At 47.9% G+C, this 15,543-nt stretch overlaps 1 protein-coding gene across 1 annotated transcript in view; it reads right to left on the bottom strand.

The window, feature by feature from the left end:
- LOC147011774 (forkhead box protein K2-like) overlaps positions 1–15,543 on the bottom strand; it is a 53,696-nt gene that overhangs the window by 37,955 nt on the left and 198 nt on the right. Inside the window, exon 1 of the mRNA XM_085855842.1 lies at positions 14,482–15,543. This exon is cut by the window's right edge and continues 198 nt beyond it. Coding sequence (XP_085711968.1) covers positions 14,482–14,870 — 389 coding nt within the window. The 5' untranslated portion in view covers positions 14,871–15,543. The remainder of the gene's footprint in view (positions 1–14,481) is intronic.

Here is a 15,543-nt window from a genome sequence, read left to right as displayed (position 1 = left end):
ACGAGCTCATGAAGAGAAAGAAAGAAAAACCGTGTGCCTTCAAACATTCACATATTTAAAGGAATGATCAGAACAAGAATCGCACCCATGCTTGTGAGCAATGGTGGAACGAATAAAAATTAATATCAAGTGCAGGATTATGAGATTAGTCGACATCAATGTACTTTTACACAAATTGGAATGACATTAGTGGGCGATGAACGCATTAGGTACATGGGGATTGAACCCGGCCGGGCTCCGAGAATCATGAACCAAGCGAAGCACATGATTTACCCACCAACACCCCCCCCCCCACCAAACCATTGTGTGAAGAAAAAAAAATTAATCCTAGTGTTCAACATCGTGACAGATCCATGTGGTATTTAAAGGATCCTCCTGGACTGTCCCATGAATCCGATACAAAATAAAACAAGAACAAGAAGAGATACGTTTAAAGAACATCACCCCAGGATGGCAAATAAATAAATAAAGAAGCAGTCATAGACTGGTACTTACGAAATAGTCAACTTGACCTCTGACCTTGTCTAATAAAAGCTGTCTCTTGAGAAGGTAGCGACGCAAACCAGAAGTTTCTACGATGATTCTGTACCAAACCATCAAAAATCGTAACGTCGACCGAAGCAAAAATCTCCATTTCTCCACGCAATTATTTAATATTATTTTATCAAAGTCACAAAACCGTAATATTCAGCCATCCACCAACAATCTTTACATAATTCGACGGCTTAGCGAGTCAGGCATGTGACGATAACCTTTATAGGGATAAAAAAAATGACTTTTAAACACCATCTTTATCGAAAACACCGTCAGCGCGCACACGCAAAACGTTGACGTGATCAACGCCGCGTCTGCTCGAGCGCGCTGCACCGTGACGAGCCATGACGCGGCGAGTGAAATATTTTTTTATACAATCTTAAAACGTCTCCAAAACATCAGATTTTTACCAGAATTTCGACAACCCAGTTTTAAGCGTCCTAAGCGATCGCAAAAACCGAAGACAAAATTAAAATCGAAGTTAAAACGAACTCGTAACGTCGACCGAAGCATAAATACTCCATTTCTCCACATGAATTTAAGGAATTATGTTTGACCTCACTGTGACCTTGACCTTTGACTGATTTTGACCAAAATCTAATCAGCGCTAGCCATCACCCTCCTGAATCACATGGTGTAATTTGACATTGGTAGCTTCTTCCGTTCTCGAGTTATCGTGCCAACAAACAAACACACAAACACACGAGGACGGAAGTCATCAATATACTTACGAAATCTTTCGATTTCGTAAGTAATAACAAATCCTCCAGCGCGTGACATCGCCGGGCGCCCGGCACATGGAGACGGAATTGGGAGGGAGCGGTGTACTTCTGAGGTGAATGTTCACAAATGGTACTCGCCATGCAGCACATGCTGAACATTACCACGAGTAAGTGGGTCAACTTTCACTGCGTAATTCAGAGGGAGTGGTGTACAAGAATTCATTGATTAATTGCACAATTAAAATAAATAAATAATAATCGTAAAATAATTAATGTCTTAATTGGCTAATAGCATATCAAACCCATCACTTTCATCCGAATCTGTAACTTTTTGAAAATTAATTCATCGAGAAATGAATAATTAATCAATTAATTGGTTAATCAATAAATCAAAAATACTCTTTATATCCAAATCACTTGTTCACTGTTGTGTCCAAGTATCAATTTCCTAGCTCAAAAGGTGCCTGCGATATTACCCAGATGAGAAAGAAAATAAATAAAGAATTAATAAATCGATAATAATGAAGTAATTAATCAGTTAGTTTATGAATCAAAAATTTTTTTAAAAAACTTTTTTTGAAAGCATATCTTCACTTTTATCCCCAAATTTCAGCTTCCGAGCTCAAAGGATGGCTGAGATATCACCCGGACAAACAAACAAATAGCGATACATTCAAAGTACACCATCCCCATGCCAAATAAATGAATGAATTAACCCTCCAGCGCATGACATTGCTTGGCGCCCTGGCGATGCCACCACGCAGCACGTAGAGTTGAAAGTGGGATGGAGCGGTGTACTTCTGAGGTGATTGTGTACAAATGATACTCGCCATACAGCACGTGGAGACGGATTTTGAGTGAGCGTTGTGCAATATATATATATATATATATATATATATATATATATATATATATATATATATATATATATATATATATATATATATATATTTATTTTGTATACCTTGGTCGAGGCTCGTATGAGAGCTAACACACAACTCACAGCAAGGAGGCATGAGACAAGAGGCGTGGGAGTGGAAGGGACAAAACAGTGGGGAACAGACACATTAGGTGAACTGTGGAAGGGAGAGGGATGGGGATGGGACGGGGAACATGGCGAAGAGAAGATGGACATTACAGGAACTTTCAGGAAGGAAAGCAGGGGAATTGAAGGAAGTGGGCTTGGGTGGATCATCGGGGGTAGAAAAGATCGAGGATTTGGATGGGGGAAGATAAGAGGTGGTGGTGAACAGCTGTTTTGAAAGCCTGGAGGGAAGAATGGGAAAGAATAGAGTGAGGAAGTTTATTCCAAAGGCGGGAAAAAGAGGAATGAAAGAGTGAAGATGAGCAGTGATTCGTGATTTTGGTAGTTTTACCAGAAGGGGGTTGTTGGCGGACCTTGAGCGCCCTGTGGAAATGTGGTGGGGACAAATCGCAGAGAGAGCAGGGGGGGCATGGCTGGAGAGGAGTCGGTAGAAGACAGAAAGACCACCGACCAACCTGCGGTGATTGAGTGAGAGGCCCAAAGACTCAGCTTCATTGCGGGAGATGCCGATGATCTTAAATGCCCTGGTTTCGACAGCGTGAAGCCGAGAAAGGTGGGAGGCAGGAGCACCAGCCCAGAGGGGAGAGCAGTACTCCATCAGGCTATGGACAAAAGCTTTGTAAGTAGTCAGGAGCTCAAAAGGGCCGAGGAAGGACTTTGCACGATGGAGGATTCCCAGTCGGCGACTGGCTTTTGAGTCGAGGTTGGAAATGTGACTTTCCCAGGAAAGGTCATGGCAGATAGTGAGACCCAGAAGCTTGAAAGAAAAGACTTCTTCCAGAGGATTGTTGAGAAAGTGGATGGGGGGTTTTCTAAACGGTCCTTTCGAAGAGACATAGTGAGTGTGAGATTTGTCTGGATTGAAAGACATGTTCCACGTGTTGGACCAGTTTGTGATTTTATCCAGATCTGCAGTGAGCGAAGAAGCTGCTGCTTGCCGGTCTGAGGGATGACAGATGGTACGGCAGAGGGTGGAGTCGTCGGCAAAGAGAAATAGAGGATTTTCCAGAGAGTCCGAGAGGATATTTGATTGATTTAGTGATTAAATGCGTAATTAAAATAAATGAGAGTTGTAAAATAATTGATTTCTCAATCAATTGCCAAATAGCAAACCAAAACCACCACCGTTTCATCCGAATCTGTAACTATACAAATTAAGTAATTCATCGAAAAATGAATAATTTAATCGACTAAATGATGAATGAATAAATCAAAAAACCCTTTATAGCCAAATCACTTGTTCACTGTTGTGTCCAAATATCTGCTTCAGTGCTCAAAACGTGCAAGAGATATTGCCCAGATGAGATAGAAAATAAGGAATTAATAAATCTTTAATAATAAATTATTAAATGGAATTGGGAAAGAGCGGTGTACAAAAAGAGCGATCAGAGATTGCAGACCCTCGCCAGGACTTGTTTTGTGTGGTTTTTGTGTACTGGTGTGTTATGTAATTAATCAGAGACAAAATGAGAACTGCCACTTTACAACTGCTGGCAGTGATGACCGAGAACCAAGACGTCCCGCTTTGTTCGGACACCTGACCCTGACCCATGACGTTTTTCATTATTATTCAATTTAATTTAGAAAGAGATTAAAATAAATTCAATTCAATTCAAATCAAATGGAAGACCAAATAAAATAGGTACTGCATTGGAGTCATCAGAAGGAACCCAAACAAGCAAAAAGCAAAGATGAAGTCATCAGGAGGAACCTGGATGGGATTCACATTTCAGCTGCTACTCCTCTACCCTCAACCCCATCCAAGTGCAGCCAAGTGAGCCTTATTCAAAAAAAAAAAAAAAAAAACAGTTCAAAACAATTAAATAATTCTTACTGTCAGACCATGCATCCCATCAGGTTGGAATTTAAAACATATATTCCCCATCACAACTACATCTTAATTGTGAAGTTTCACATCAATTGATGAAGTGGTTCAAGAGAAAGGATTTGAAAAAAATTTTCTTCCAATATGGCTGCAAGACTACCCTGGTATCTGTATTATTCGTGAACACCCTGGTATCCCCAAGGCATGGGAAATGTGTGTGAAGTTTCCCCTCAATCTGTCCAGCTATTCTGGAGAAGATTTATATGGGTTATAGAATAAATCCAATATGGCAGCCAAACCATGTGACCTATGACATCATAGATGTGAACGTTTGGTTCCTCATGGATAGGCGGTCATACGTGTAAAGTTTCGCCTCAGATTGGTTAACCGTTTTAGAGAAGATGATTTTTGAAGGTTTAAATTTTTTTTAACAATATGGCTGCTGAACAACATGACCGATGAAGTCACTAATTTTTTCTGTGAACCAATTTATCCCGAAATCACCCTCAGCATTTTTCATACTGATCAGGTGTAGTGTTCTACATATGCAATTATGACGACATAACGATGGCACCTATGATGTCATAAAAAAATCACTTATTCCCCATGTGCAAAGTTTCAATTTTTCCCTTGGTGTGATTTCAAAAATAGAGGTCCAAAGTTTTTCCATTTTTCCAACATAGCTGCCAGACCACATGACCTATGACATCATAATTGTCATAAAAACATTCTACACGAGTCGTCGCACCTGTAGTGAAAATTTCATGTCAATCGGACAAGCGGTTGCAGAGAAAAATACCCACATTCTGTGAGGACAGACAGAGAAATTAAAAATCACTGAGTGACGCTTCGCGAAACGGAATGGCACTCAGTAGAGGGCATACCACCGCCAGGCTGAATCGTTTACATTTTATATCCCACTGATCGGTCAGCTCTGAATCCGGACCTTTACCAAAATCGAATCGGCTTGTTCTCACCGAACCAACTTGTCCAGCTTGTTTTGTCAGAACTTGTCCACAACTTTTAGAGACATCATGCTATAGATAGTTTGGGGCCCCATCTCTCAATGGTGAAGAATCACTAAAAAAATTCACGTAACAGGATCCAGATTCAAATCTTCAGCAAAATGGAATTAATTCATCCTTGTCACACACCCAGCCTGTCCACAAAGTTTCATTGGAATATATCCATAACCTTGAGATATTGAACTAATATACAAATATACATATACGCACACGCACACACAATCATTGTTAGCCCAATCTCTCAATGGTGAAGAATATCTTGAAAAATTCTCATATCTAGATCTGGATTCAGATCTTCATCAAAACTAAATCAATTCTTCCTAATGGCATTCCCAACCTGCCCAGCAAGTTTCAACCAAATCGATCCATAACCTTTTGAGATATTGTGCGATACATATATTTTTGGCCCAAACTCTTCATGGTGAATCACTTAAAAAAAAAACTTCTCACATCCGGATCCAGATTCAGATCTTCACCAAAATTAAGCGTTGCTGTCTTTCGCTGGTCACTGACACAAAAAAAAATTCAGAACGAATGCTTGAAAACTGTGGCCAAAAATTGTGTGACAGACAAACGGACAGAGAGAAAACATCTTTCTGAACTCTCAAGCCCGTCTCCCTCCTCCAAATCCTGGTGACGTCTCGTTAACCTCCGCCATCTTCGAAGATGGATGGAGGTTACCGTTTTCACCCCTTTCTGTTTGTTTGTTTGTGAACAGTATTACGGAAAAACTCCTCGACGGATTTCGACGAAACTTGGTGGGGGGGGGGGGTTAAGTATGGTCCAAGGATCATGCCATTAAATTTTGGACTTGGTCCCCCCCCCCCCAAAAAAAATTCTTAGAGAAAATTTTTTTTTTTTTGCATTTCTACATGTTTTAAGTGATTTCCAACCCCCCACCCCAAAAACAATTGTTACCCCCCCAAAAAAAAATTTAGAGAATTTTTTTTTTTGCATTTCTACATGTTTTAAGTGATTTCCAACCCCCCACAAAAATTGTTACCCCCCCCAAAAAACAGGAATTTTTTTTTTTTGCATTTCTACATGTTTTAAGTGATTTCCAACCCCCCCCCAAAAAAAAATTGTTACCCCCCAAAAAAGGGGGAATTTATTTTTGCATTTATACATTTTAAGTGATTTCCAACCCCCCCCCCAAAAAAAAATTGTTGGAAAAAAAATTTTTTTTTTGCATTTTTACATGTTTTGTGATTTCCAACCCCCCCCAAAAGAAATTTTTTTTTTGCATTTCTACATGTTTTAAGTGATTTCCAACCCCCCCCTCCCCAAAAAAATGTTGGAGAAAAGATCTATAACTCTCAGCACTGTTGACATCATATTTAATGAATAAGATATAAGGTTCACTTGAGTGACCCAGCAGTATTGGCGGTGGAGGTTCTGCACTCTTCCGAGTGCTCCCCCTCTAGTTCAGTCTGTTTCTGATGTATGCTCCCATTCCATCGCTTTCTGTACCCACCTTACCCAGTCACACTAGCTGTTCCTGGTCTCTGTGTCAATTTCTCCTGACAAGGTGGAGAGCTTTGTGTCAAACCTTGACTAAAGTCTGCAACCGGTTCATACGACATCAGCCCACGTGTCCTAAAAGCCTGCTCCTCTGCTCTTGCTCACCCTCCCTCTGTTATGTTCACCCTCTCATTTGCTCACGGTTATCTGCTGTCTGCTTGGAAATCAGCAAACATTACCACCCTGCATAAAAAGGTGCAAAAACAGATCCCTTCAACTAAAGACCAATCAGCCTTTCCCAATCAACAGCAAGTTTATGGAATCCATCATCGCTTCAGACATTAAATCCTTCCTCTTCTCCAATGGCTTGATTTCCGATCATCAATTTCATTTCAGACCAGGTCACTCTACCCTGGATATGCTGCTTCTGCTCTCCCAACAATGGATGGAGGTCCTCAATGCCAGATATGAAATGAGAGCCACCTCCCTCGACATATCGCATGCTTTCGATATGGTCTGGCACCCTGCCATGCTCACCAAACTCTCTTCCAGTGGTGTCCAAGACAATCTCCACTCATGGCTCAGACTTCCTCTCCTATCGCTGCCAATGTGTGGCCCTTAATGGAGTTCTCTCATCCCCTCTTCCTGTCCAGGCTGGAGTTCCTCAAGGCAATGTTCTGGGCCCTGTTCTCTTTCTGGTTTTCATCAATGATCTCTTCGACTCTCTGGAAAATCCTCTTCATCCTTTGCTGATACTCCACCCTCTGCTGCAACATCTGTCATCCCTCAGATCGGCAAGCAGCAGCTTCTTCACTCTCTGCAGATCTGGATAAAATCAAAAGCCGGTCCAACACGTGGAACATATCTTTCAATCCTGACAAATCTCACACACTCACCATGTCTCTCCGAAAGGACCATCTGGAACCCCCCCCCTCTCCGTCTACTTTCTCAACAATCCTCTTGAAGAAGTCCTTTCGTTCAAGCTTGTGGGTGTCAGTATCGGCCAAGATTTTTTTCCTGGGAAAGGCACATTTCCAGGTTGGCCTCCAAAGCTAGTCACAAACTGGTCATCCTCCATCATGCAAAGTCCTTCCTTGGCACACCTGAGCTCCTGACCAGATACAAAGCTTTCGTCCTCAGCCTGATGGAATACTGCTCTCCCCCCTGGGCGGGTGCTCCCACCTCTCACCTTTCTCGGCTTCACACTGAGGAAACCAACGCATTTTGGATCATTGGTATCTCCTGTGATGAGGCTGAGTCTTTGGGTCTCTCACTCTCACCGCAGGCTGGTTGGTGGTCATTCTATCTTCTACTGTCTCCTCTCCGGCCTCGCCCCCCTCCTCCGCTTGCTATGTCTGCAATTCCCCCCCCCGCATCCCATGATTCTGAAGGGCATCAAGGTCCGCCAGCAACCCCCTTCTGGTAAAACTACCAAAATCACGAATCACTGCTCACCTTCATTCCTCTTTTTTTCTCACCTTTGGAACAAACTCGCATACTCTCTTCAATCCCACTCTTCCCTCCAAGTCTTCAAAACAGCAATTCACCACCATCTCTTTTCTTCCCCCATCCAAAACCATGATATTTTCTACCACCGTGAATCCACCCCAAACCAACCTCCTTCAAATTCCCTGCTCTCTTTCCTGAAAGTCCCTGTAGTGTCAATCTTATTTACCCTATGTACCCGCCCGATCCCTCTTCCTTCCACAGATCTCATGTTTCTGTTCCTTACTGTTTTGTCCTTCCCTCTCCCACCCCTCTTGTCTCCTGCTCCCTTTGTTGTACATTCTGTGTTCACTCTCATATGAGCCTCAACATTGTATACAAAATTAAAATAAAAAAGGGAGAACAAATTACGACTCGGCTCAAGCAACAATTGGGGGTTTATAATCGGTGAACTCTTACCCCATACGCCTCTTTAAAGATGTTTTGTCAAGGTTTTGCCTTTCCAAAAAAGGAATCATTAAATATTACTTTAATCTAAGATAAAGTTCAATGTTGAGTGCTTTAGCATTTCTCCACGATTTGACGATTCATGATGGTGGGAACCCAGGTTCAAATCCCATATGCTATATGTCTATTATATACTAACTAGCTAAAACCCCGTCACAGACGGATTCCGTTCATTCAACCACCCTCACCAGCAAACACACACTCGAGGGACATGGACTTGTCAGGGTGCGCTTGCCCCCGCCTACTCATCCCCCGCCCCTGCCCCATTCAATCTGCTTACCCCCGCCCAAAAATGTAATTACCCCAGCCCCGCCTCTTCATTGCGGGAGGCGGGGATTGCGGGAATGATCCCCCCCGTCTTTTGATTCCCTGCCCCACTTGCCCCCGGGCCCCACCCCCCTGTCCACCCCCTCACACTCAACTCCGCCTCATTCAACCCAGCCCCCGCCCCATTTCCCAGTCTCCTGCTTTCAATTTGCTTAGCATATTAGTTTTTTAGTTTTTGTAGTTTTTGTAGCATAAAGCAGTGTTTAACGACATTCGCTTTTTGTCTTATCTATCCAGTAGGTGGCTGAAAATAGGTTCTCCGCTTAATAAATCCAGCCGGTTAATAAATCCAAACGGCGTGGTCCCATGGTGGATTTATAAAGCGGTGTCAACTGTACAATATTTCTTGTTACATTTTTTGTGTCAAATTCACATTCTGAGGTAGTCACCATGTGCAGAAGAGGATTTTGCATTGCAAACGCTATTTTCGAGGAGTGGAATTGGTAATTACACCTCTCGGCAGTAATTTTCTGACGACGGACGTAATGGCGTCAGCGAATAACCGATGATGTCATGACGTCCTGACGCCTCTCAGCGGTGACGTCACACGTCGCCATGTAAACGAATGTAAAACGAAAAGTGTTTATTCTGCTTCAGAGTTGAAGTTTGACAATTGCCACTATGTGCGATGCACTCTTACAGGTACCATGTTTCTTTCAGTCCAGGTCACAGTACCGAGAAAAACGTGACGCGACAGCTAGGAGGAGCACAAAATTGGTCCTTCAGTATTACTATAAAGATGGGCTCATAATTCATTTTGAATAACAAGGATGTCGACGAATGTCTTTCTCGAATGGGATAGGTGTACATGCTCTTAAAATAGCCTAAGATCACTGAAAGTTTTTAAAGATAAAAAAACGCTTTAAAGTGAAGCAAAACATGCTGAAACCGTTAAGGTTGACTAATCTCAAACTTTGCGAAAATTGCAAAAGGATAAATGCATTAACAAAGAAAAAGAAAAATAAAAAAAAGACAAAACACTTTCTTGAACTCCCAGACAAAATAATACTACCGCAAAATCTCGATGCCAAACCCAGGACAGTACTATGACCCCGCCAAACTTGGGTTCAGCAAACAATGACGTTCTCTTAAGGTCGCCATCACTCTCTGCAGAAGCCACCTCGATAACTGCCTGCAAACAACCACCCCCCCACCCCCCGCTCTCACCAGAGTGTCTTAAGCAAGTTTGACTAAAAGGGCCTTGTTTGCAGTCGGAATGAATTATCAATAACCGCTATTTTTTTCAGCAATCATTACAGACAAGTACAAAAAAGCACACTTGTTTGACGTTGAGCACGTGTGTCTACATTCAAGAATCATCAATGCACCGTATGGGGTGGCACACCCGCTGACGTGGACTCGGTTGCTCTCGTGCTGCAAAAACAAAGTCCCATCACGGCTTCTGCCAACTCAGATCCACACCCGTAAGAGTAAACATTTATCAAAACCCTGAAGGGATTCAGGCTACGAGTTATATCAGCACATTCCAGGTACATATCACTTCCTCTCAACCTACTCCATGAAACACTTCTGCTTCTGGCAAGAGCAGCAGACAGAAGTTTGGCTAACAAGTCCCCAGAATCACTCCTTTCCACGAGACTTCAATTGTACTGCCATAAAACTTCTCCAGAATTAATGTGCACTGCAATGAGAGGTGCACAACCTTAAAATGTACAAATCGATGAGACTTAGCCAAATTTGATTTCTGCTCTTCTGTGAGCAGAGGCTCTCGCCGTGCCCTTCGCGCGAGCCGAGGCCCTCCCTCGCCGTGCCCTTCGCGCGAGACGAGGCCCTCCCTCGCCGTGCCCTTCGCGCGAGACGAGGCCCTCCCTCGCCGTGCCCTTCGCGCGAGACGAGGCCCTCCCTCGCCGTGCCCTTCGCGCGAGACGAGGCCCTCCCTCGCCGTGCCCTTCGCGCGAGACGAGGCCCTCCCTCGCCGTGCCCTTCGCGCGAGACGAGGCCCTCCCTCGCCGTGCCCTTCGCGCGAGACGAGGCCCTCCCTCGCCGTGCCCTTCGCGCGAGACGAGGCCCTCCCTCGCCGTGCCCTTCGCGCGAGACGAGGCCCTCCCTCGCCGTGCCCTTCGCGCGAGACGAGGCCCTCCCTCGCCGTGCCCTTCGCGCGAGACGAGGCCCTCCCTCGCCGTGCCCTTCGCGCGAGACGAGGCCCTCCCTCGCCGTGCCCTTCGCGCGAGACGAGGCCCTCCCTCGCCGTGCCCTTCGCGCGAGACGAGGCCCTCCCTCGCCGTGCCCTTCGCGCGAGACGAGGCCCTCCCTCGCCGTGCCCTTCGCGCGAGACGAGGCCCTCCCTCGCCGTGCCCTTCGCGCGAGACGAGGCCCTCCCTCGCCGTGCCCTTCGCGCGAGACGAGGCCCTCCCTCGCCGTGCCCTTCGCGCGAGACGAGGCCCTCGCCGTGCCCTTCGAGCGAGCCGAGGCCCTCGCCGTGCCCTTCGAGCGAAGCAGAGGCCCTCGCAGACGCCCTCGCCGTGCCCTGCATGTGAGCCGAGGTCCTCGCAGTGCCCTTCGCGCGAGCAGACGCCCTCGCCGTGCCCTTCGCGCGAGCAGACGCCCTCGCCGTGCCCTTCGCGCGAGCAGACGCCCTCGCCGTGCCCTTCGCGCGAGCAGACGCCCTCGCCGTGCCCTTCGCGCGAGCAGACGCCCTCGCCGTGCCCTTCGCGCGAGCAGACGCCCTCGCCGTGCCCTTCGCGCGAGCAGACGCCCTCGCCGTGCCCTTCGCGCGAGCAGACGCCCTCGCCGTGCCCTTCGCGCGAGCAGACGCCCTCGCCGTGCCCTTCGCGCGAGCAGACGCCCTCGCCGTGCCCTTCGCGCGAGCAGACGCCCTCGCCGTGCCCTTCGCGCGAGCAGACGCCCTCGCCGTGCCCTTCGCGCGAGCAGACGCCCTCGCCGTGCCCTTCGCGCGAGCAGACGCCCTCGCCGTGCCCTTCGCGCGAGCAGACGCCCTCGCCGTGCCCTTCGCGCGAGCAGACGCCCTCGCCGTGCCCTTCGCGCGAGCAGACGCCCTCGCCGTGCCCTTCGCGCGAGCAGACGCCCTCGCCGTGCCCTTCGCGCGAGCAGAGGCCCTCGCCGTGCCCTTCGCGCGAGCAGAGGCCCTCGCCGTGCCCTTCGCGCGAGCAGAGGCCCTCGCCGTGCCCTTCGCGCGAGCCGAGGCCCTCGCCGTGCCCTGCGTGCGAGCCGAGGCCCTCGCAGTGCCCTTCGCATGAGCTGAGGCCTCCATCCTTCACTTCCACGAACAGAGGATCTGATTCTGCTGTTCCATGAACTGAAGCTCTGATCCTGCACTTCCACAAGACCAGGCTTTGATGCTGCCCTTCCACGAGCCTGGAGTTTGTATCCAAAAGAAACAACAAAACAAAAGCACCCCTGAATGCACAAACCAGGCAACATACAGCAATCGAGCACACACAAACCAAACTGAAATGCGTGGACACGTCAAACTCTTTTTGAGGATTGTTATAATTGAGAAGTCACCTTTGCCGATTGAAACTGAAATCTGATCGGCATGCATTTCACATTGGCTCGATAGCAACAAAGTTTGAAGAGCTGAGCATTATGACATAACATGAAAAATATCAGCAGAAAATACAACAGAAAATAAAAGGTTGGGGCGGTGGGGAAAATGAGAGGTTTGTTTCGATATAACAATAAAAAGGTGGATCCTTCTGACATTGACGGTACAACACAGGTACCAGACAGATACTGATGACATCCAGGTACCTTGCTGTAACCCAACGGTTTACTGTGCCATCACAGCTGCCTCACAGTAAGCGGACAGATTATCATGACATTGCAAGTTCCTTTGCTCACACAACAAAATTAAAAACCTAATACGTTAGTTGCTGAAGATTGCTGTATTGTGTATAAATTTAAAAGCAAAATACTAGTTATCAAAATTAACAAATCACCAATGAGGGAGTGCAAATCCACAAAGGAAAAAAAAAATGAAGAGTTTTAGAAACAAATATCTTGGTGATTTACTCTAAAATTACATTTGTTAGTGAACAAGTCACAGAATAACTCATTAAAAAAAAAACCCAATGATTGGGCAAAGCAAAAACAAAGGTATCGCCATGGAAACGACACATTTGCTTCATGTGCACTTCCACTCCAGTTATCCAACTAACCAAAGATGGTGAAACAAAGCGATCGGAACGAAGACCATCAGCTTGGACCAATTCTGCACAGCCCACAATAAAGCATGCACGAGACGCCGTACGGGACGTCTTTACATGTCCTCAACGAAACCGCACATGCAGCAAAATGCACTGCCAGCTCAGCACATTTCTCCAGGTCCATTGCCGGGGGAGGTAGAGAAGAGAAAGCATGGTGCAGCAGACTAATGGATGAACAGATAGAAACAAGGAACGACACGGTTGTGGGCGACGTAACGTTTTTGAAAAAGTGAAGGCAATTGGACATATGAGGAAGGCAACACTGATTAGAGGTGCAAAGAAAATATTTCCAAAAACTGCAACAGCATTACATGGACAAGAAAGATGAGAATGGATCCAGGAGGTGTCAGTAACACCCTCATAAGTATTAGATAGAAGAGACTTTTCAAAGCAAAAGGGAAGAGAAAACGAGAGGTCGGTTTATCAAATGCAGACAGATATACATGAAAGTGCTTGGAATGCGCAATGAAGCTCTGAGCAGATATTCAAATCTGACACCATGATGTCAAGATACACTTCAAGAAGACCACAAGAATGTCTCAATAATTACCATCAAAATCAAATCGGAATTGTATCCTTGTTTCATTTAATTGTAAACACAAACAATAACGAGTGTGCCTCATTTTAGTTGTACGGACACCGTGTTCGATTACAAACGGCAGCATTAATGAAGCTACGACCATGTTGCCAACAGCCCCCCCCCGCCGACCACGTTGCCAACAGGGACCCCCCGCCGACCACGTCGCCAACAGGGCCCCCCCCCGCCGACCACGTCGCCAACAGGGCCCCCCCCCGCCGACCACGTCGCCAACAGGGCACCCCCGCCGACCACGTTGCCAACAGGGCCCCCCCCCACCGACCACGTTGCCAACAGGGACCCCCGCCGACCACGTTGCCAACAGGGCCCCCGCCGACCACGTTGCCAACAGGGCCCCCGCCGACCACGTTGCAAACAGGGCCCCCGCCGACCACGTTGCCAACAGGGTACCCCCGCCGACCACGTTGCCAACAGGGCCCCCGCCGACCACGTTGCCAACAGGGCCCCCCACCGACCACGTTGCCAACAGGGCCCCCCGCCGACCACGTTGCCAACAGGGCCCCCCGCCGACCACGTTGCAAACAGGGCCCCCCGCCGACCACGTTGCCAACAGGGCCCCCGCCGACCACGTTGCCAACAGGCCCCCTGCCGACCACATTGCCAACAGCCCCCCCCCCCCCGACGACCGCGTTGCCAACAGGGCCGCGTTGTAAAGACGGCCGCGAGACAGACCTCCAGTGGGCCGATTACATGGGGGCCCCAGTGGGCCACTGACCAAGGCCCTGGTACAGCACGAAACCCGATAGTAATCGATTCCTATTGGACTATCCTATCCAGGTAAACAAGGTGTTCAGGTGCTCTCACATCCTGGGTAGTCGAAGTGCAGGAGCCCCACGATGCTGGAAGGCTCCATCCACGAACACGCCGTTCTTCCCGAGACAGCGTAAGAAAAAGTGCGGCTCCTCGAACGATATCTCCAGGTGGGATCGCGAAATGAAGCTTGAACGGCCCATGTTGACGTCCACGGCGCCCAGGCTGGAGTCCCGTCCGATGGTCACTCGATCCTGCCGGATGGCGTACTCGAAATCCCGACTCTCGAGCGTCGCCAAGACCGGCCCCGAGGCGCCCGACGGATTCCAAGAACCCCGACACGGGCTGCACGGAGCAGAGCGCAAGGCGAGCAAGGCGAGAGCGCCACGGTCCATAGGGTCCTGCGCCTCCAGCGCCGCCATGAGGACCCGACGAGGGACCATGGAGGTTCCCGGCGTGCTGCCGGGAATGGAATCCTCGGAGCTGCGGGACGAGCGAAATCCCGGCACGGATTCACATCGACGCGGAGCCGATCTGGGTCGCGCCTTCCCCACCACCCAAGGACGCGTCCACGACTCATTATTTTCTCAGCAATTTGCAGATACGAGCTGTGATCCGCTTCCTTCCGGATTTGCATGAACACTCATTTCGCCATATTCAAGTCTCCTGCACCGTGCAAGCACCGACCGAGCGCGACGACGACCTGTGTAGTGCGAGCTAACACCTGCGCGCAGTGACCGTTCAATATGATCGGTGCACGTTTACAGGAATAATAATCATTTCACGTGCCCCGATCATCGCCGCCAACTGTCAACGCGTCGTCCGCGGGGGTTCCATCGGTTCATTCATGTGCGTCAATGTAAACACGTTCGGGAAGAACGAACACACAACACCCGGCTCGTTCATCCCGACGATTCACGCTCGTTGGCGGGAAAATGAATGCATCGTGTGCGGACTAGAAAATGTACACCGTACATCGATCTGCTAATAAATCCGCAATATCGGGCGATCCGCCGCCAGGGTGCGGTCCGATCCAGCGGAATTCGCTCCGCGTTTTGGCGGCGCCCGTCGGGAGCGGCCCGACCCACAATGGCTCGAGCACGTGTTCTGTGGCCC

Source organism: Eptatretus burgeri, chromosome 15, assembly GCF_056783735.1.
Source record: "Eptatretus burgeri isolate ZD-2024b chromosome 15, Ebu_testis_v1, whole genome shotgun sequence".
NCBI classification, from domain to species: domain Eukaryota; kingdom Metazoa; phylum Chordata; class Myxini; order Myxiniformes; family Myxinidae; genus Eptatretus; species Eptatretus burgeri.
The sequence above is the reverse complement of the archived record's forward strand: the minus strand, read 5'-3'. Positions and strand labels throughout refer to the sequence as shown.